At 33.8% G+C, this 25,255-nt stretch overlaps 1 protein-coding gene across 1 annotated transcript; it reads right to left on the bottom strand.

Moving 5' to 3' along the window:
- Nucleotides 1-2,896: 2,896 nt before the first annotated feature.
- LOC146742755 (ribonuclease P protein subunit p40-like) lies at nt 2,897-25,205 on the bottom strand. The gene is made up of 8 exons (XM_085500873.1): nt 25,019-25,205; nt 21,337-21,484; nt 20,649-20,717; nt 20,211-20,309; nt 9,050-9,178; nt 8,122-8,341; nt 4,026-4,163; nt 2,897-3,376 (listed from the first exon to the last, which is right to left on the bottom strand). Exons 1-8 carry the CDS (start codon nt 25,127-25,129, stop codon nt 3,175-3,177), a joined length of 1,116 nt encoding a protein of 371 aa, XP_085356999.1. The 5' UTR covers nt 25,130-25,205; the 3' UTR covers nt 2,897-3,174.
- Between the last annotated feature and the right edge of the window lie 50 nt (nt 25,206-25,255).

Below are 25,255 nucleotides of genomic sequence, written 5' to 3'. Positions count from 1 at the left end.
ACTGCATCACAAGTGAAAATACAGCATGGATACACTGCATCACAAATGAAAATACAGCATGGATACACTGCATCACAAATGAAAATACAGCATGGATACACTGCATCAAAAGTGAAAATACAGCATGAATGCACTGCATCAGAAGTGAAAATATAGCATGAATGCACTGTATCACAAGTGAAAATACAGCATGGATACACTGCATCATAAGTGAAAATACAGCATGAATGCACTGCATCAGAAGTGAAAATACAGCATGGATACACTGCATCAGAAGTGAAAATACAGCATGAATGCACTGCATCAGAAGTGAAAATACAGCATGAATGCACTGCATCAGAAGTGAAAATACAGCATGAATGCACTGCATCACAAGTGAAAATACAGCATGAATGCACTGCATCAGAAGTGAAAATACAGCATGGATACACTGCATCAGAAGTGAAAATACAGCATGAATGCACTGCATCAGAAGTGAAAATACAGCATGAATGCACTGCATCAGAAGTGAAAATACAGCATGAATGCACTGCATCAGAAGTGAAAATACAGCATGAATGCACTGCATCACAAGTGAAAATACAGCATGGATACACTGCATCAGAAGTGAAAATACAGCATGAATGCACTGCATCAGAAGTGAAAATACAGCATGAATGCACTGCATCACAAGTGAAAATACAGCATGAATGCACTGCATCACAAGTGAAAATACAGCATGAATACGCTGCATCCTAAGTGAAAATACAGCATGGATACACTGCATCACAAGTGAAAATACAGCATGAATGCACTGCATCATAAATGAAAATACAGCATGAATGCACTGCATCAGAAGTGAAAATACAGCATGAATGCACTGCACCAGAAGTGAAAATACAGCATGAATGCACTGCATCAGAAGTGAAAATACAGCATGGACACACTGCATCAGAAGTGAAAATACAGCATGAATGCACTGCATCAGAAGTGAAAATACAGCATGAATGCATTGCATCAGAAGTGAAAATACAGCATGAATGCACTGCATCACAAGTGAAAATACAGCATGAATACGCTGCATCACAAGTGAAAATACAGCATGAATACGCTGCATCACAAGTGAAAATACAGCATAGATACACTGCATCACAATTGAAAATACAGCATGGATACACTGCATCACAAGTGAAAATACAGCATGGATACACTGCATCACAAATGAAAATACAGCATGAATACACTGCATCACAAGTGAAAATACAGCATGGATACACTGCATCACAAATGAAAATACAGCATGGACACACTGCATCACAAGTGAAAATACAGCATGAATGCACTGCATCACAAGTGAAAATACAGCCTGAATGCACTGTATCACAATTGAAAATACAGCATGAATGCACTGCATCAGAAGTGAAAATACAGCATGGATACACTGCATCACAAATGAAAATACAGCCTGAATGCACTGCATCACAAATGAAAATACAGCATGAATGCACTGCATCAGAAGTGAAAATACAGCATGGATACACTGCATCAGAAGTGAAAATACAGCATGGATACACTGCATCACAAATGAAAATACAGCATGGATACACTGCATCACAAGTGAAAATACAGCATGGATACACTGCATCACAAGTGAAAATACAGCATGAATGCACTGCATCACAAGTGAAAATACAGCATGAATGCACTGCATCACAAGTGAAAATACAGCATGAATGCACTGCATCACAAATGAAAATACAGCATGAATACACTGCATCAGAAGTGAAAATACAGCATGGATACACTGCATCACAAATGAAAATACAGCCTGAATGCACTGCATCACAAATGAAAATACAGCATGAATGCACTGCATCAGAAGTGAAAATACAGCATGTATACACTGCATCACAAATGAAAATACAGCCTGAATGCACTGCATCACAAGTGAAAATATAGCATGGATACACTGCATCACAAGTGAAAATACAGCATGGATACACTGCATCACAAGTGAAAATACAGCATGAATGCACTGCATCACAAGTGAAAATACAGCATGAATACACTGCATCACAAGTGAAAATACAGCATGAATGCACTGCATCACAAATGAAAATACAGCCTGAATGCACTGTATCACAATTGAAAATACAGCATGGATACACTGCATCACAAGTGAAAATACAGCATGAATGCACTGCATCACAAATGAAAATACAGCCTGAATGCACTGTATCACAATTGAAAATACAGCATGGATACACTGCATCACAAGTGAAAATACAGCATGGACACACTGCATCACAAGTGAAAATACAGCATGGATACACTGCATCACAAGTGAAAATACAGCATGGATACACTGCATCAGAAGTGAAAATACAGCATGGATACACTGCATCACAAGTGAAAATACAGCATGAATGCACTGCATCACAAGTGAAAATACAGCATGAATGCACTGCATCACAAGTGAAAATACAGCATGGATACACTGCATCAGAAGTGAAAATACAGCATGGATACACTGCATCACAAGTGAAAATACAGCATGAATGCACTGCATCACAAGTGAAAATACAGCATGAATGCACTGCATCACAAGTGAAAATACAGCATGGATACACTGCATCACAAGTGAAAATACAGCATGGATACACTGCATCACAAGTGAAAATACAGCATGGATACACTGCATCACAAATGAAAATACAGCATGGATACACTGCATCACAAATGAAAATACAGCATGGATACACTGCATCACAAGTGAAAATACAGCATGAATACACTGCAAGTGTCAAGTTCATAAGGTTTTATTGCAACATTTCACTACACCATTCATCCGTAATATTAACTAAATACACGTTAATGTTTTTATCTTGTTTATTGTAACAAATGACATAATACCTGATGAAAGTAAATATTTTATTTTATTTTTCATCGAATGAAATTCCCATTTATTTTTCACTCAGTGATGAGAGCTGACAGATGTGCTCTTGATCAAACCTGGTAAGAAAAAAGTTTCCATGACAAAAGTATTTTCATTGAAAAATAAGACAGTAGCTGCTATCAATGTTATTGCTACTGTTAACTGACCAAAAACTTGTAGTGTACTTTCCTCTGGGGACAACGGTTAAAGAGGGTGTATGTTGCCATAGTCTGTTGTGCTGCATCATTGCCAGCTGACTGTTAAGAAAGGCACACATCGTGAGATCCAACTGTCATAAACAACCAATATATGTCATCCGGAAAGATGATAAACGTGTAGAGATTTTCTCCAGAAACATAAAATCCATGTTCTCTAGCATTCCATGACACAGGAGAGTCCATAAATCCATGCACAGTTACACTCGCCCAGCAAACCTCGTTGTCATCTTTTGAAAGATACAATCTGTGGATGATATAATAGTCAATTATTAAGGCTGAACATGGTTGCAGCAATTTGCTCAAAGAGACACAGGAGGCAGTGTTTACATCCCTTAGAGTTATCTACAGTCAAAATTTCTCAGGTGCCTTAGATTTATCTAAATTCAAAATTTCTCAGGTGCCTTAGAGTTATCTAAATTCAATATTTCTCAGGTCCCTTAGAGTTATCTAAATTCAATATTTCTCAAGTCCCTTAGAGTTATCTACATTCGATATTTCTTAGCACATTGAAAAGTCTTCATGCAAACTCATATTTATACTGATTATCTAAACTGTTTCTCTCTAAACACATTGCACAATTCATTTTGGCTGATAATTAAAGCGTTGATTGACTGTATTTGATGAAGCTAATTGATAATGGGATAATTAAACCAAGCCAATATTTAAATTTTGTTAATTTTCAATGTCTCTCCAACCTAAATTTTACAACTTTAATGATATTAATAATATTAATAGTTTAAATTAATATTAATAATTAAAAATTTTTTTGTTTAGCAACAAACCTAAAGCTGCATCACCAATTAGCAGGTTTCTGAAACTAATAATGTGTTGCAGTTTTAATATATCAAGTGCAGTGACAAGCACCTTACATGCAATGCTTGTTAAATACTAACCTGACTGCATCAATTAGTTTTTCCACTCGCTGAGTTGTTATCATGCCATACCATTTGTAGCAAATACCATGTTTTACATTAATATGAGGTTCTGGACACATATACGTTGATATAAATGAATCCGGTTTGCCTTCAGAGCTGCAAAATGTAATAAGTTGAGTACAGCATTGGAATTAAACTGGAAGAAAATGTCAGTGTTTGTCAGAGTCCATAAAAATCATATGTAAACAATGTATGAATCAAGCATAATATACAACATGATACATGAATCGAGCATAATATACAACATTATACATGAATCTGGCGTAATATACAATATGATATATGAGTCAGGTGTAATATACAACATGATACATGAATCAGGTGTAATATACAACATGATACGTGCATCAGATGTAATATACAACATAATACATGCATCAGGTGTAATATACAACATAATACATGCATCAGGTGTAATATACAACATAATACATGCATCAGATGTAATATACAACATGATACATGCATCAGGTGTAATATACAACATAATACATGCATCAGATGTAATATACAACATGATACATGCATCAGGTGTAATATACAACATGATACATGCATCAGGTGTAATATACAACATGATACATGAATGAGGCATAGTATACAACATAATACATGCATCAGGTGTAATATACAACATAATACTTGCATCAGGTGTAATATACAACATGATACATGCATCAGGTGTAATATACAACATAATACATGCATCAGATGTAATATACAACATGATACATGCATCAGGTGTAATATACAACATGATACATGCATCAGGTGTAATATACAACATGATACATGAATCAAGCATAATATACAACATTATACATGAATCTGGCGTAATATACAACATGATACATGAATCAGGTGTAATATACAATATGAATCAGGTGTAATATACAACATGATACATTAATCAGGTGTAATATACAACATTATATATGAATCAGGTGTAATATACAGCATGATACATGCAACAGATGTAATATACAACATGATACATGCATCAGGTGTAATATACAACATAATACATGCATCAGGTGTAATATACAATATGATACATGCATCAGGTGTAATATACAACATGATACATGCATCCGGTGTAATATACAACATGATACATGCATCAGGTGTAATATACAACATAATACATGCATCAGGTGTAATATACAACATGATACATGCATCAGGTGTAATATACAACATAATACATGCATCAGGTGTAATATACAACATGATACATGCATCAGGTGTAATATACAACATGATACATGCATCAGATGTAATATACAACATGATACATGCATCAGGTGTAATATACAACATGATACATGCATCAGGTGTAATATACAATATGATACATGCATCAGATGTAATATACAACATAATACATGCATCAGATGTAATATACAACATGATACACGCATCAGATGTAATATACAACATGATACATGCATCGGGTGTAATATACAACATGATACATGCATCAGGTGTAATATACAACATTATACATGAATTGAGCATAATATACAACATTATACATGAATTGAGCATAATATACAACATTATACATGAATCTGGCGTAATATACAGCATGATACATGAATCAGGTGTAATATACAATATGATATATGAATCAGGTGTAATATACAACATGATACATGCATCAGGTGTAATATACAACATAATACATGCATCAGATGTAATATACAACATGATACATGCATCAGGTGTAATATACAACATGATACATGCATCAGGTGTAATATACAACATGATACATGCATCAGATGTAATATACAACATGATACATGCATCAGGTGTAATATACAACATAATACATGCATCAGGTGTAATATACAACATAATACATGCATCAGATGTAATATACAACATGATACATGCATCAGATGTAATATACAACATGATACATGCATCAGGTGTAATATACAACATAATACATGCATCAGGTGTAATATACAACATGATACATGCATCAGGTGTAATATACAACATGAATCAGGTGTAATATACAACATGATACATGCATCAGGTGTAATATATACAACATAATACATGCATCAGATGTAATATACAACATGATACATGCATCAGATGTAATATACAACATGATACATGCATCAGGTGTAATATACAACATAATACATGCATCAGGTGTAATATACAACATGATACATGCATCAGATGTAATATACAACATAATACATGCATCAGATGTAATATACAACATGATACATGCATCAGATGTAATATACAACATGATACATGCATCAGGTGTAATATACAACATGATACATGCATCAGGTGTAATATACAACATGATACATGAATCAAGCATAATATACAACATTATACATGAATCTGGCGTAATATACAACATGATACATGAATCAGGTGTAATATACAATATGAATCAGGTGTAATATACAACATGATACATTAATCAGGTGTAATATACAACATGATATATGAATCAGGTGTAATATACAGCATGATACATGCAACAGATGTAATATACAACATGATACATGCATCAGGTGTAATATACAACATAATACATGCATCAGGTGTAATATACAATATGATACATGCATCAGGTGTAATATACAACATGATACATGCATCCGGTGTAATATACAACATGATACATGCATCAGGTGTAATATACAACATAATACATGCATCAGGTGTAATATACAACATGATACATGCATCAGGTGTAATATACAACATAATACATGCATCAGGTGTAATATACAACATGATACATGCATCAGGTGTAATATACAACATGATACATGCATCAGATGTAATATACAACATGATACATGCATCAGGTGTAATATACAACATGATACATGCATCAGGTGTAATATACAATATGATACATGCATCAGATGTAATATACAACATAATACATGCATCAGATGTAATATACAACATGATACACGCATCAGATGTAATATACAACATGATACATGCATCGGGTGTAATATACAACATGATACATGCATCAGGTGTAATATACAACATTATACATGAATTGAGCATAATATACAACATTATACATGAATTGAGCATAATATACAACATTATACATGAATCTGGCGTAATATACAGCATGATACATGAATCAGGTGTAATATACAATATGATATATGAATCAGGTGTAATATACAACATGATACATGCATCAGGTGTAATATACAACATAATACATGCATCAGATGTAATATACAACATGATACATGCATCAGGTGTAATATACAACATGATACATGCATCAGGTGTAATATACAACATGATACATGCATCAGATGTAATATACAACATGATACATGCATCAGGTGTAATATACAACATAATACATGCATCAGGTGTAATATACAACATAATACATGCATCAGATGTAATATACAACATGATACATGCATCAGATGTAATATACAACATGATACATGCATCAGGTGTAATATACAACATAATACATGCATCAGGTGTAATATACAACATGATACATGCATCAGGTGTAATATACAACATGAATCAGGTGTAATATACAACATGATACATGCATCAGGTGTAATATATACAACATAATACATGCATCAGATGTAATATACAACATGATACATGCATCAGATGTAATATACAACATGATACATGCATCAGGTGTAATATACAACATAATACATGCATCAGGTGTAATATACAACATGATACATGCATCAGATGTAATATACAACATAATACATGCATCAGGTGTAATATACAACATGATACATGCATCAGGTGTAATATACAACATGATACATGAATCAGGTGTAGTATACAACATAATACATGCATCAGGTGTAATATACAACATAATACATGCATCATGTGTACTATACAACATGATACATTAATCAGGTGTAATATACAACAGGATACATGAATCAGGTGAAACATACAACATGATACATGTACATGAATCAGGTAATGTCAATCAATTCAAGCAATGAAATAATATGCACATAGTGAATCTTGACTTACTTACCAATTGATCTGGCATGACATTGAACCTAGCCATTCATAGAAACTGACATAGTCACAATTGTGACAACTACCGTCATCCGCAGTTTTGCTATACAGACTGTCACTAGTGATGACTGGTAATGAAAAGTCATTCAAGTGGTGTTTAAACTGACTTACAGCCACTTTGATGCAGCTATGGTCTGAGAAGTAGGATGATAGGCTCTTGGTTGATTCACTGCAATCTGTGAAAAAGAATAATTAGATAGATTGAGTCAATTACTGTAATTAGTGGTGAGCCAAGCATTCCAACAGCAGCAACAGAAATAAAACCAAGATTAATTCAGTCTGCTTGTTAAATTGTGTTAAAAACTATTCAAAACAAGCAACCTAATGGTCAAAATAACTCTGCTTTTTTGTAGAGTGTCTTCTTCAAAACAAAGTTGATAATGTTCGGAATGATGAGATATCAACTATTTGCCATGGTGTTCTTGTCATATCACAGCCATGGTAGTTTATTTGGTTGTTACCATGGCAATTACAATTGTTATCTTGTTACAAATCTCATGGACCCTTTATAGCAAGTATCAAAGCAATTGAGCTTGTAGCTTCTAAGAAGTCAAAAATAGCATTTTTTATCAAAAATATTCACCAAAAATAGAGAATTGAAAATATTGTCACAAAAGAAACCAATCTGATAGTGGGCCACCCAATTGGCCTAGTAGTTTTCAAGAAGAAGTCAGAAACACCATTTACAAAAAATGACAAAATATTTCTTAAAAGTAGAGAATTAATGATATCGACATGAAATGAACAAATCTTAGAGGTTTGCCCAAGATACCTACCGGTTACTTATAAAGTATCAAGTCGAAAATAGTATTTTTTACCAAAAATTACAAAACTATTTTTTTTAAATAGAGAATTGAAGATATCACTATGTGGTAAAACCTCACCAGAATGTGGATTCCAGCACATTAGAAAATCAAATTTCAGGTCTATTCTTTCACGTAGACACCATACCACTCTCTCAAAATTCTTCTTACCAGGATAGAAGGTTGATGACAACAGATCAATTTTAATCACTAATGAAATAAAACAGAAATAGTGATAATGTTAATTCATATGGCAATTGTGCATAAATTTCCTAAACCACAACTGGTTAATTTCTCATGTAAATATAGTTAGAAAATACATTTTTTTTTACAAAAATTAAAAGGCAAAAATATTTGCTTAAAATGGAAAATTGAACTTATTATGATGGAAGTGCATTTTAAGACCATATATATGTGCATTTTCAGACTTTGATAATAACAGATCCAGCAGATCTTAGATAATAGCAGATCCAGCTAATTATAGATAATAGCAGATCCAGCAGATCTTAGATAATAGCAGACCCAGCTAATCATAGATAATAGCAGATCTTAGATGATAGCAGACCCAGCTAATCATAGGTAATAGCAGATCCAGCAGATCTTAGATAATAGCAGATCCAGCAGATCTTAGATAATAGCAGATCCAGTAGATCTTAGATAATAGCAGATCCAGCAGATCTTAGATAATAGCAGATCCAGTAGATCTTAGTTAATAGCAGATCCAGCAGATCTTAGATAATAGCAGATCCAGCACATCTTTGATAGTAGCAGATCCAGCAGATCTTTGATAATAGCAGACCCAGCTAATCATAGATAATAGCAGATCCAGCAGATCTTAGATAATAGCAGGTCCAGCAGATCTTTGATAATAGCAGATCCAGCTAATCATAGATAATAGCAGATCCAGCAGATCTTAGATAATAGCAGATCCAGCAGATCTTAGATAATAGCAGATCCAGCAGATCTTAGATAATAGCAGGTCCAGCAGATCCAGCTTTAAGCTTTTCACCACTAGTTCTTTCTTTTTATCACAAATTGTCTGCACTTTCCTTCAGAAGATTGGGACAAAAATAGCCATGTTTTTGGATTAAAAACTGAAAATTGATTTAAATTTTGTCTGTTTTGTTTCCAGAAATATTGAAGAATAGAAAAAAAGTGCAGAAACATTTGGGCAAGAAAGTCTGGTAGTGAAAAGGTTAAAAATCATCTTTAGACTTTGGTATACATTTAGATTGATCAATAAAATATATTATGCAATCCCACTCCATAGGATCTGTCGCATACGACTTATTTACCACTTCCGTGTCACTGAGAAAGTTCTAGAACCGTACTGTGTCTGGATGGAACATTCTAGAAATTTGTAATAAGTGCCAGACTCATTATGTATGCTGATGTAATGGTCTATTTATAGACAGTGTGGGTATATATAGGGGAGTTGTTCAGCACTGAGTTCAGATCGGAGATCTTGTTGAATTGTATTGGAGTTTAAGTATCTAGTTATTGGAGTAGTGGAGTTTTACCGCGCTAGTGTACTTGATGTTTGCAGAGTATAATAATACCAGTACCAGTTGAAACCTCATCTGTTGGCTCCGTGTTCGTATTTTATCATCGCCGCCAGGGAAGTCTTTCTGTTACTGTTGCCATTTTGGTATTTGAACCATCACACCTGTACTATATCAATTACGGTATTATTACGTTGCGTGTGACATCTGGGGGCTCGTCCGGGAACAGTGAAGACACATAGAAGACAACATGGCCAGCGAGATGAAAGATATGTCAAAACAAGAGTTGATGGAATGGGCGGATGAACTGGAAATGACTGGAGAAGACAAAAGGAAATATATTTTGGAGCAACTGAGTTCTCAACGGGCTGACAGACAAGTGGCGAGGGAAGAGAGAAAGGCAAAAATGGAAATAGAAGTAGAGGTGAGGAAAATGGAGATTGAGGAAAGAAAGGAAAAGTTACGGCTGGAAGCGGAAGCTGAACAGCGAGAAAAGGAAAGGGAGATTGAGGAAAGAAGGGAAAAGTTACGATTGAAGCGGAAGAAAAGAAAAGAGAATTTGAGTTGAGCAAATTAGAGCTGCAAGCAGCAATGCCGGGGTTTCAACAGGCTGATTTTGGTGGTCAACAAAATGTGGTCAGTGATGCACAGTCACCAAAGTTGCCTGCATTTGTTGATGGTAAGGACGAACTTGATAGTTATTTATTGTGGTTTGAGAGGTTTGCAACAAATGCGAGTTGGCATAGAGATGGATGGACCACAAAATTGAGTGCGCTGTTGACTGGTAGAGCACTGGAAGTATATTTTAGGATGTCCGACACTGATGCAGTTGACTATGATCGTGTGAAGGTGGCGCTGTTGACAAGATACAATTTCACAGAGGATGGGTACAGGAAGCGATTCCGTGAAATTAAACCTGAAAGTTCCGAGAGTCCTGATCAGTTAATTGTGCGGCTTAAGAATTATTTTGCTAAATGGGTTGAGTTGTCAGGCACTGCAGCAACATATGATGGTGTTACCGACTTGATGGTGAAGGAGCAGTTTATTGGTGCCTGTACAAGAGATCTTGCAGTTTATCTTAAAGAAAGAGCACCCAAAGATTTAGATGAGTTGACAGTAATAGAAAAGCAGTACCTAGTGGCACATGATCGACAGTTATCCACGAAGGACCAGGTGAGGCGTAATGATAATAAGACTGCCATTAGAAATACTGATGTGGGACAGGGTAGTAGTATCCGGTGTTTTGTATGTCAGGGTGTTGGTCATCGAGCAGCACAATGTCCATCCCGCGTTACTGATGTCAACCATGACAAAGGTAAACAGTGGTGACATAGGACATGTGGCTAAGTTCTGCTGTAGTAGACAACACAAGGGTCAAGAAAGAAAGAGTGTCAAACCCAGCATTACTACTGGTGCAGCTGCAGTGGTTAAAGAGGAGTCTAATATCAGTGCTAGCTGTGCTGTTCAAATTAATAGTGATGTGCCTAAAATGATTGAGAAGGACCATTTGTTGTTAGCATCGGGGGAGCAGTTAAAGGTTGTGAATGGTGCATGTATGGAACGGAGTGGTGTTGTGGAGGACAGGACTTTGCCTGTGGGTCAAGGGAAGGTTGGTGACACAGTTGTGACCATGTTGAGAGACACTGGGTGTAATGGCATTATAGTCAAGAAGAGCTTGGTACCAGATGACCAGTATACAAAAAAGATGGGTCATATATTGATGGTTGATCGTACTGTAAGAAGGGTTCCAGTCGCCATGGTGGAAATTTATACGCCATATTTGAGAGGCACGGTTGAAGCATTATGTGTGCAGGACCCAATCTATGAGTTAATTGTTGGGAATGTTCCCGGAGCAAGACCACCAGATGACCCGGATCCAGTGTGGAATGTGAGTGGAGCAGTAGCAACCAGAGTGCAAGCGAAGAAATCTGGTAAGGTGAAGCCGCTCAAAGTGTGTGATGTAAAGACTGGAGCACATGTAACAAAAGACAAATTAATCGAGATGCAGCAAGCAGACACATCGTTGAAGAAATATTATAATAAGAGAGAACTAGAAGTGAGAGGGCACCATACAACCGAGTTCCAGGTATATGGAGGCTTGCTATATCGTGTGTATTGGGATCGTTCAGTTCCAGGAGGCAAGACGGGACGTCAAGTGGTTGTGCCGAAACTGTTGAGGACTCGTGTTATGGAGATTGCACATGATTCAATATTTGGTGGACACATGGGGATAAAGAAGACAGAAGACCGGATTGTGACTAGCTTTTATTGGCCTGGGCTACATCAAGATGTTACCAGTTTTTGTAGGTCGTGTGATGTGTGCCAGAAGACTGTTTCAAAGGGATCAGTTGTGAAGGCCCCATTAGGCAAGATGCCTTTAATTGATATGCCATTCAAGCGTGTGACAGGATCTATATAAAATAACGAGGAAACAATAACCTAACAAGTTTGTTGTCTGTCTTTGAATAATGGATTATCCTTTGCTATTAAAATCCATCCATCAATTCAAAATTAAATTACATTTTTTTCAAATGAATTGATTACTCATAAATTTCTTTTAAATTGGCCTTCTAAATCAATCATTGTACAATTGTGTATAGATATGGTGTACAATAAAATCCATATGTTGTGTAATGTAGATTTTCATTCATTAAAGTGTATACAGGATAAAATGTCTAAAATGTTATTACAAGAATACCTCAAAAACAAAGACAGTACAGCTGGAGTATCGACCGTCGTGCAACGGAGGTCAATGCATGGTGTACTGTATGAGTTGCATATTTTATAATCTCAATAATAATTATAACCTTTCGTGCAGTAATATTATTTCATATAATAATATATCTTGTATATCGTTGTGATATGTTTGCAATTTTAACAGCAGGCACCAAAAAAATATGATCAAAAAAAAAATCTGATCTGATGTTTGTTATAACTGTTATTAACACTCATTTGTATGCTGAATGTGCCACTACTTGGCAGTTATTAAATTAACAGGCGATGCAGAAATTGTAATCAAATGCAATTCAATATTATGATTAATCTCTCTCGTTATTAATGCAGCGAACTGCTCTGTAGTAATTTACAGAATCCATTGCATATCAAATGTTCTCAATACATAACACAGTATCAAGATTGAGCACAGTCGATAGCTTTTAAGCACGAGTTTATTAATGCCAGACATTTTATGATTTATTTGAAAGCTATAAAATACATGTGTTAAAAATGATTACACATAACACAGTAGATCAAGTCAGTTGAGAGTTGTAGTATAATTGGTACATGAGCTCTGTAAGGAATTCAACACTTCATTAGTTAATAGATGGGTTCCATACGTCAAAACCAGAAATAGGCAATTCTGACACACACACTGTATGTATAGTTTTAGTTAAATTGCATTCAACTCGTATAATATGAGCTGAAAATTATGACATTATAGTCAAAGCTGTGTTAGTGACCACCTCTATATAAAAACCACCTTCCATTAGTGACCATTTTTTACGCAATCCCAAGGCGTAACATTTAAGCAATCTGTGTATAAAAGCCACCCTCTAATGTGACCACCCATTAAGCACAATTTTTTGCCAATTCACCTTTGTTTGGAGACAAAAATAATAATTAGCATTGTGTTTATAAAACACTTTTAATTTTCGTTATTCAAACTAATTTGATTTCGATCAACTCAAATAAATTTGTTCCAACAAAACATATTCTGGACAGATATTATGTACGAGTTGGTGATCCTTAAGAAAATTAATTCAACCTCCATACGTGTCTATAAATAATATTTTTAATAATTTTGCTTTAAAAGTGTGCATACTTATTGATTTAGACACAAGTCATAATCATTAGAGCTTTTTCACTTAATACGATATATTTTGTTGAAGATAGACTGTTTGAAAACAATAATTGGCATACTTTTTTCATGGAAATTCATGTTAAGTTTGTATAGTTCATAAAAAAAATAATTGTCTGAATTTCCCACTAATTCAAGTTAATCATAAGTATTCATATGATATTCTTTTTCATCAAATCCACATTATTTCACAGCAGGTGCCAAAATTAACTGAACATGAAAACCGTGCAATGTCCTTTGAAAACAATGAATAGCATTGTTTGTTTGTACTTTGGCAAATATAGTAGTTTCAATCTCAACAGTCCGTTCCCCTTGACAACACTATTTTCACAATGGATGCAGGGTAGTATCATAGGCTGTATATACACTTTGTTTTTCCAATTTTTCATTTAAACCCACTGAATCATAATACCGGTACAGACGATGTTCTGAGGACGGTTTATTATGTGGACAAAATGAATTATTATTTAATCACAAAAACATATTAAGCTAATTTGAAATTTGAGCAAGCCCTCCCATTAGATACACATGTAGTAGGACTTTTGATAGGCACATTTCCAATGGTTGAATGCGAAGACACAAGAAACACTGATTAGAATATTTCAAGGAAAATTGATGAGTGGATATTGGTTTTCATGATCAGTTTATTTTATTTTATTAGCCATCATTTCTATGCATTTCTTAAATTCAATTACACTCAGTCATACTCAGTTGTTATGAACATCACTTTGAAAACAATAATATTAAAACCACTTTTGAAAACTTTCAATTGTATAATTTTATTTAAAAATGCATTAAGGTAGACAATTTTTTTTTCGCATTTTATTATCCAAACAGTCTTGGCTATAGACTGTTAAAATTTTGTAGAATTGTGAATAGTGGAACATACTCAAAAGACGATTTAAAAATATAGATAACAGGTGCAAACATTCTCTCTTTTGAATGCTTAGCAAGATAAATTAGCAAGGCCGTACATAAATAATAAAAAAGAAACATGATCAAAAAAAGAAATGACGGGATCTCCATATTATGCACTATATTTAACTTTTTACAAAACGATAATACATTTAAATTTGGAACTGTTACAGCCATTTTAAATATGAGCATTAGCAAACTTCTTACTGAGTGAATTGTTATACAAATTAGCAATTATCTCAGCTTCTTTTTAGTGCACATCCCAGAACTTTAAAAATAGCTTCTAGACGCTTTGACCTTTTGTTTTGAAATTTTCACAAATGATTGACAATGTGTTTATCTTCAAAACGCCGTAGGGGCATTGTTTTTGGTTGAACAGTGTTACAACAATCGTACAGACAACTAGCCTGGGTGTTGATTTATGCATAAACTTGAAATAGTAAAATTTAAGCTGCTGCCCTGCAAAATTGACAACTTGTAGACAGTGCACATTTTTGTGCATATTTCAAACTACAGTGTCCATACAAAAAAAATACTTACAAAATGTTTAAATTCATACAATAAGCTTTCCGAAAATATATAGTTTTGTGGACAAGGGAGGTCATCCTGGTTTCCTAATTAACTAATTAAAATACCTGTCAGGTAAACTGCATCTCTACCTTAAATATAATGATAACTTTATTGATTCCTTGTAAATAATTTTACATTGTGTTATAACAAGAAGTGATATTTTATGAAATGTGATAGAATTTATGTGAATAAATGAATAATATTAGTTCAAGAGCCTCTCTGTTGTACATATATAATCAGCTAAATTTAAAATAATGTTTGTATCTCTACTTGAAAGTAAATATGTGAATAGATTTTTACTGTCTTTTATCTTTGGTGAAATTTGGATTTTATTAAAAAATATTTTTTTGTTTAATATTATATTTCTGACAAGACAATAGAAAGTGTTCCTAATCTTTGATCAAATAGTCATTACATCTTTGGCATAGGCTGTCTTTTACTAGAGTTTTTGGTTGTGTGTGTTTGCCTTATTCTATTTCCAGATTGTACACAATTTCCTTTTTTCGCAGGCATAAGACAGTACCGGTACATGGAAATCACCGACATATCACGGGATCTGTTTCATTTTGAATCCTAATGAGACATCATCATCTTATATAACATTTCCCATTAGTAGAAGGTAACAAGTATTGCACATGTTTTATTACTGCAATATCTTCTATTTGATTACACACACATTATGTCAGTGTATTTGTTGAAAATAAATCATAATTTTTATTCCGTGTTGAATTTGATATGATCAAAATTAATGTATGTTATACATCATTGTTGATGTGATTGTTTGGATTATGGTGAATGTACTGTATATGTGATTACACTGATTTACACAGAGTGCTGATAAATAAAAAAAAAAACAAGTCATTGTTAATGAAATAGTCCCTGTTGGAATTAGGGGAAATGTTATTCATGCCAAAAATAAGGTAGTATAGACCAAAGTATAGTTAGTAATTGAGAGTAAATAATTGGCTGGTCTAGTATCAACAAAAATTAGATGTATTAAATGACTCTTCCAAAATATATGATCAGTAATTAAACAGGATATGCTATTTTAGCATTTTTTGTATCCAAACTGAATTTCATTTGTCCAGGCTCATGTACAGAGATATAGTAGTATGGTCAGAAAGTAATATTTAAGGCAGTCAACCATCTTTGATCTGATTGTGAAACTAATTGATATGAACATGTATCCTAACATGTATAATTTGAAGAGAAAAAAAAAAACATGTCAGCGATACATTTTGAAAACATAGTTGAACTCTGGTGACCTTGCCCTTTGTTATGTATTATTATTCTCTTTATCATAGTTTGTTTCAATATAAATATGCATTGTCATAATTAATTTTGATACAAACAAGTTTTTGGGTTGAAACAACAGTGGAAAAGCAGTCTACTGAATGTACTTGATTGATGTAAATATCTTACAAAAACATTGGTGTCTAATTTGTTCAATTTGTGACAAGATGTACATGTATATGTGTGACATGATGTATATTTGAAGTTTGAACATGACTGTTTTGTTAAAACAAAATGACCACCAGTCAGCCATTTTGAATCCTATATGATAAATATAATTATGTGCATCAAAGTCCTACCTATTTATGATAATGTCTGATGTATTTACAAAGTTTAAACAAGATCCATCTATATAAGGCCATGATCAGCTTCCAGAATGGAAGAAATGCCTGATTTTGATGATTTTTTGGCACAATGAAACGAATGTATTTGCGTAAGGTTGCCCATGATACATGTACAAATGTATATGTTCTATTTGTGAAGTTTGAATGTGATTGGACCAAGCATGTCAAAGATACAGGGAGACTCACACACGCACAGAGGTTAAAACATAAGTCCTCTTTTGCAAACTATGTCCGAATGGGGATCATCATAATTACATAAAAAATTAATTAATATTCATACATTTACCTAATTGGTAAATCTTAAAGAGCATATTACTAACATCTGGTTGCATGAACAGAAATGTCTTTATTCCGTTCAATTATTTCTACATCTAAAAATGTTTCATTTCAATCAAATTTGATTCCATATCTTAAAAATTGCTTTGCTAGTTACACCAAAATTGGACTTGGTTGACATTTCATAGTGATTGATTAGCTTCTCAAATTTGAAGATGATCAGATAAAAGTAGTTTGAATTATTGTAAGACGAAGAGAATTTTAAGTGAAATTTAATGAATATCTTGAAAAATATACATAAACATAAATTGAATTGGGATGAGATCCCAAACTGGTTGATACATGTATAATATACAAGTTTGAAAGAAATTGGATAAAACCTGTTTGAGTTATAGTAACCACAAGAAAATGTGATGACAAGAACCACAATGAGGACAGACAATTCCCTCTCATATACATTTTGTTTCATCTCTGATGATACGGACAATGTAAAAATGTTTCAAATACTATTTTCACACACAAACCAGAGTGTCTCAATTCTATGCTGTCACTAGAGAGAGACATTCAAAAGTTGAATTTTTAAAATTAATATAAATATTTTACTAATAGCTAGCTAGCAAAGAAAGGAAATTCTAACAGCCTTTTATTTCAAAGCAAAGACTACTAAAATGACCTAAAGTTTAAATTATGAAGGCGATCAACTATGTGAACTAATATGTATAAATCATATAAATCAAATGTGATGAAATTGTACACAAACTGTTAGAACTCAAGCAAAGGAGAGTCACAAGACAGTGAGTTACAGTGACTGGTATCTTTAAGACAGTGAGTTACAGTGATTGGTATCTTTAAGACAGTGAGTTACAGTGACTGGTATCTTTAAGACAGTGAGTTACAGTGACTGGTATCTTTAAGACAGTGAGATACAGTGACTGGTATCTTTAAGACAGTGAGTTATAGTGACTGGTATCTTTATGACAGTGAGTTACAGTGACTGGTATCTTTATGACAGTGAGTTATAGTGACTGGTATCTTTAAGACAGTGAGTTATAGTGACTGGTATCTTTATGACAGTGAGTTATAGTGACTGGTATCTTTAAGACAGTGAGTTATAGTGACTGGTATCTTTAAGACAGTGAGATACAGTGACTGGTATCTTTAAGACAGTGAGTTATAGTGACTGGTATTTTTAAGACAGTGAGATACAGTGACTGGTATCTTTAAGACAGTGAGTTACAGTGACTGGTATCTTTAAGACAGTGAGTTACAGTGACTGGTATCTTTAAGACAGTGAGATACAGTGACTGGTATCTTCATGACAGTGAGATACAGTGACTAGTATCTTTATGACAGTGAGATACAATGACTAGTATCTTTATGACAGTGAGTTACAGTGACTGATATCTTTATGACAGTGAGTTACAGTGACTGATATCTTTAAGACAGTGAGTTACAGTGACTAGTATCTTTATGACAGTGAGTTACAGTGAGTGGTATCTTTATGACAGTGAGTTACAGTGACTAGTATCTTCATAACAGTAAGTTACAGTGACTAGTATCTTCATGACAGTGAGTTACAGTGACTGGTATCTTTAAGACAGTGAGTTACAGTGACTGGTATCTTTAAGACAGTGAGTTACAGTGACTGGTATCTTTCAGACAGTGAGTTATAGTGACTGATATCTTTAAGACAGTGAGTTACAGTGACTGGTATCTTTAAGACAGTGAGTTACAGTGACTGGTATCTTTAAGACAGTGAGTTACAGTGACTAGTATCTTCATGACAGTGAGTTACAGTGACTGGTATCTTTAAGACAGTGAGTTACAGTGACTGGTATCTTTAAGACTGAGTTACAGTGACTAGTATCTTCATGACAGTGAGTTACAGTGACTGGTATCTTTAAGATAGTGAGTTACAGTGACTAGTATCTTCATGACAGTGAGTTACAGTGACTGGTATCTTTAAGACAGTGAGTTACAGTGACTGGTATCTTTAAGACAGTGAGTTACAGTGACTGGTATCTTTAAGACAGTGAGTTACAGTGACTGGTATCTTTAAGACAGTGAGTTACAGTGACTGGTATCTTAAGACAGTGCGTTACAGTGACTGGTATCTTTAAGAGAGTGAGTTATAGTGACTGATATCTTTAAGACAGTGAGTTACAGTGACTGGTATCTTTAAGACAGTGAGTTACAGTGACTAGTATCTTTAAGACAGTGAGTTACAGTGACTGGTATCTTAAGACAGTGCGTTACAGTGACTGGTATCTTTAAGAGAGTGAGTTATAGTGACTGATATCTTTAAGACAGTGAGTTACAGTGACTGGTATCTTTAAGACAGTGAGTTACAGTGACTAGTATCTTTATGACAGTGAATTATAGTGACTGGTATCTTTAAAACAAAGTGTCATTGAATTGAATTGAATACCCAGAAATAATTAAAATTAAATCATTGAAAATAAATCTTTTCCCAGTAAATTACTTACCAAACTTGCGAGGCTTTTTAAATGTATTGAATTGTGATGGTTGCCCAACTAAACCAAGTTCTTCATATGTATCTTTGTCAACAGATAAAACCAAGGTACCTTAAAGATTCAAAGTCAATAGTGATAATTAATGCATCACTGTCATCAGCCAGGTTTTATACATATGCTAAATCCAAGTGCTGGGAAATAATTGTCAGTGTTATTGTTTGTGCTTTGTCCAACTTGAAATTTGTTACCAACTGTCAATTCTCTGGAATGACAATATTATGGCGAACCATAAAAAAAAACACGATACTATCGGGTAGGATCCAACAGAGTGCAGAGGTTATTCAATTTGTCAAACAGCAAATGTGAAGATAGCGCCCTCTATGTTAAATACACTTTATTGTCACAGTGAATGACTACAGAGGGCACTCTACAAAACTGGGGCAGCCATACCTGTGGGTAACACAGCCACTACATTTCCATTGTCAATACATGTTCCCTGTGATAAAGCATAGAATTTGCCTGAAATAAAACAAAAATCAAAATTAATAAAAATCTGAATAAATTACTTGACCACATTTAGAATACTGTATTAGCTCTAGTAGAAACACACATATAAACAAAAAATCGCATTTGGAAAACACTGTATTATTAAAATATCACTTTTTTGTACCAAAGAAACACTTCTTTAATTTATGTAAGTGTAGTAATGGAGTGAATCTGGGATGCAACTGTTCTGTTTCATAAGGAATGCCTGTTTATGTTTTAACACAACCCACAGTTGTTAAATATTTTGTTTTTTTATTTTTCAATTCACAAAACATTCATATTGACCTCTAGTTCAGCTCAGTGACAGATCTCTCTGTAAGAAGCAGAGAACAATAATTATTTAAATATCAGTTCACCATTCACTGTCTCGTATAATTCCAACTCATTTCAAATGCACAAGAAAGTTACTTGGCTCATTAATAATTCAACCAATCATAGCCACATTCATTTTGGGACTGCAGGCGAATGAGAGTACTGTATAATGATAATGATTAGCATATAGAGTAATATCTAGGGTATATTGTTACATAGGAATGAATGTATTTGTTTTCATTCATGAAAACTGAATACAACAAATATGGTATAAACTTACCTTTTTTGACAAATTGATTAATAAATTCATAATTGATAAATTCTACTATTGGTAGATCTTTTACAAGATACACATTATCTTCCACTGGACTACATTTTAGTATTTCCTCTGGAAGATGCTTCTTACATTTTGGAATGAAAATCTCGACCTGTAGTCAGAAGATAAAAAAAAAGTTAAAATCTGATGCAGACTTCTTTCAATTTGAATTCTGGTGATCAGTACACTGCTATATTGCCTCTTACTACATCTCAATCAATTACTTATAGAATCAATCAATTAATCAGTCATCTACAAAAACCATGTTCAGTTATTGTTTGAGTTGCAGCCAATCAGAACCAATGTTACAATCCACTTTCTACTAAAGCATACTCTTATTTGTTGACTAGTCCTATCACTTGAGTATAACACTATATAGTAGGGCATAGCACTATATTGTAGAGCATAGCACTATATAGTAGAGCATAGTACTATATGGTAGAGCATAACACTATATAGTAGACCATAGCACTATATAGTAGGGCATAGCACTATATAGTAGAGCATAATACTATATTGTAGAGCATAGCATTATGTTGTAGAGCATAGCACTATATTGTAGAGCATAGCACTATATAGTAGAGTGTAGCACTATATTGTAGACCGTAATACTATATTGTAGAGCATAGCTCTATATAGTAGACCATAATACTATATAGTAGAGCATAGCACTATATTGTAGACCATAATACTATATAGTAGAGCATAGCACTATATAGTACAGTATAACACTATATTGTAGAGCATAGCACTATATAGTAGAGCACATCACTATACTGTGGAACATAACAGTATATTGTAGAGCATAGCACTATATAGTAGACCATAGCACTATATAGTAGGCCATAGTACTATATAGTAGAGCATAGCACTATATTGTAGAGCATAGCACAATATTGCAGAGCATAGCACTATATAGTAGAGCATAGCACTATATTGTAGAGCATAGCACTATATAGTAGAGCATAGCACTATATTGTAGAGCATAGCACTATATAGTAGAGCATAGCACTATATTGTAGAGCATAGCACTATATAGTAGAGCATAGCACTATATTGTAGAGCATAGCACTATATAGTAGAGCATAGCACTATATAGTAGAGCGTAGCAGTATATTGTAGAGCATAGCACTATATAGTAGAGCATAGCACTATATTGTAGAGCATAGCACTATATTGTAGAGCATAGCACTATATAGTAGAGCATAATACTATATTGTAGAGCATAGCATTATGTTGTAGAGCATAGCACTATATAGTAGAGCGTAGCACTATATTGCAGACCGTAATACTATATTGTAGAGCATAGCACTATATTGTAGATCATAACACTATATTGTAGATCATAACACTATATTGTAGAGCATAGCACTATATTGTAGAGCATAGCACTATATAGTAGAGCATAGAACTATATTGTAGATCATAACACTATATTGTAGATCATAACACTATATTGTAGAGCATAGCACTATATTGTAGAGCATAACACTATATTGTAGAGCATAACACTATATTGTAGATCATAACACTATTGTAGAGCATAGCACTATATAGTAGAGCATAGAACTATATTGTAGATCATAACACTATATTGTAGAGCATAGAACTATATTGTAGATTATAACACTATATTGTAGAGCATAGCACTATATTGTAGATCATAACACTATATTGTAGAGCATAGCACTATATAGTAGAGCATAGCACTAGAGTAGAGCATAACACTATATTGTAGATCATAACACTATATTGTAGAGCATAGCACTATATTGTAGAGCATAACACTATATTGTAGAGCATAACACTATATTGTAGAGCATAGCACTATATTGTAGAGCATAGCACTATATTGTAGAGCATAACACTATATTGTAGAGCATAGCACTATATTGTAGATCATAGCACTATATTGTAGATCATAACACTATATTGTAGAGCATAGCACTATATTGTAGAGCATAACACTATATTGTAGAGCATAACACTATATTGTAGATCATAACACTATATTGTAGAGCATAGCACTATATTGTAGATCATAACACTATATTGTAGATCATAACACTATATTGTAGAGCATAGCACTATATTGTAGAGCATAACACTATATTGTAGAGCATAGCACTATATTGTAGAGCATAACATTATATTGTAGATCATAACACTATATTGTAGAGCATAGCACTATATAGTAGAGCATAGCACTAGAGTAGAGCATACCGCTAGAGTAGAGCATACTGCTATATACTAGAGCATAGCACTATATTGTAGAGCATAACACTATATTGTAGATCATAACACTATATTGTAGATCATAACACTATATTGTAGAGCATAGCACTATATTGTAGAGCATAGCACTATATTGTAGAGCATAACACTAAATTGTAGAGCATAGCACTATATTGTAGATCATAACACTATTGTAGAGCATAGCACTATATTGTAGAGCATAGCACTATATTGTAGAGCATAACACTATATTGTAGAGCATAGCACTATATTGTAGATCATAACACTATATTGTAGATCATAACACTATATTGTAGAGCATAACACTATATTGTAGAGCATAGCACTATATTGTAGAGCATAACACTATATTGTAGATCATAACACTATTGTAGAGCATAGCACTATATTGTAGAGCATAGCACTATATTGTAGAGCATAACACTATATTGTAGAGCATAGCACTATATTGTAGATCATAACACTATATTGTAGAGCATAGCACTATATTGTAGATCATAACACTATATTGTAGAGCATAGCACTATATTGTAGATCATAACACTATATTGTAGAGCATAACACTATATTGTAGAGCATAGCACTATATTGTAGAGCATAACACTATATTGTAGATCATAACACTATTGTAGAGCATAGCACTATATTGTAGAGCATAGCACTATATTGTAGAGCATAACACTATATTGTAGAGCATAGCACTATATTGTAGATCATAACACTATATTGTAGAGCATAACACTATATTGTAGATCATAACACTATATTGTAGAGCATAGCACTATATTGTAGATCATAACACTATATTGTAGAGCATAGCACTATATTGTAGAGCATAACACTATATTGTAGAGCATAGCATTATATTGTAGAGCATAACATTATATTGTAGATCATAACACTATATTGTAGAGCATAGCACTATATAGTAGAGCATAGCACTAGAGTAGAGCATACCCCTAGAGTAGAACATACTGCTATATACTAGAGCATAGCACTATATTGTAGAGCATAACACTATATTGTAGATCATAACACTATATTGTAGAGCATAGCACTATATTGTAGAGCATAGCACTATATTGTAGAGCATAACACTATATTGTAGAGCATAACACTATATTGTAGAGCATAGCACTATATTGTAGAGCATAGCACTATATTGTAGAGCATAACACTATATTGTAGATCATAACACTATATTGTAGAGCATAGCACTATATAGTAGAGCATAGCACTAGAGTAGAGCATACTGCTATATAGTAGAGCATATTGCTAGAGCATACTGACTAAAAGCACCAAAGAATCAAGCAATGTTTGCCATGAAATTAAAGGAATAAAATAGAATGTATATGAGGGAGTGGGTCACTAGGGGCTGGCGGTTACTTACTGCTGAGTTAAAGTAGTGATCGTTTACGTGATTCTTGTGCCGGCTTTTATCAAAACTAAACGCGCATTTCTCAACAAGAAGTTTACTTTTAGGTGCTGGAAATGTTGTCATCGTTGCATCCCATTACGTCGTCCATCCAGTGAATATACAAACCGCTGTCACACGTGTTTGAAATGTTTCTGTTTGCCAGCTGTTTGAGGTCAACTCCCGACCTTGTCCTCGTTCCACACATTGTCC

Source organism: Saccoglossus kowalevskii, chromosome 6 (assembly GCF_978046115.1).
Source record: "Saccoglossus kowalevskii chromosome 6, keSacKowa6.1, whole genome shotgun sequence".
NCBI classification, from domain to species: Eukaryota; Metazoa; Hemichordata; class Enteropneusta; family Harrimaniidae; genus Saccoglossus; species Saccoglossus kowalevskii.
This window is presented reverse-complemented; position numbering and strand designations above follow the sequence as displayed.

Bases quoted from the DNA above. Each gene is read 5' to 3' on its own strand.
- LOC146742755 (XM_085500873.1), bottom strand. From the start codon at position 25,129: ATGACAACATTTCCAGCACCTAAAAGTAAACTTCTTGTTGAGAAATGC. The intron at 9,179-20,210 runs GTAAGTAATTTA...TTATTTCATTAG, and splicing joins TAAAAAGCCTCGCAAGTTTG to TGATTAAAATTGATCTGTTG. The intron at 8,342-9,049 runs GTGAGGTTTTAC...TCTTTTTCACAG, and splicing joins GTGCTGGAATCCACATTCTG to ATTGCAGTGAATCAACCAAG.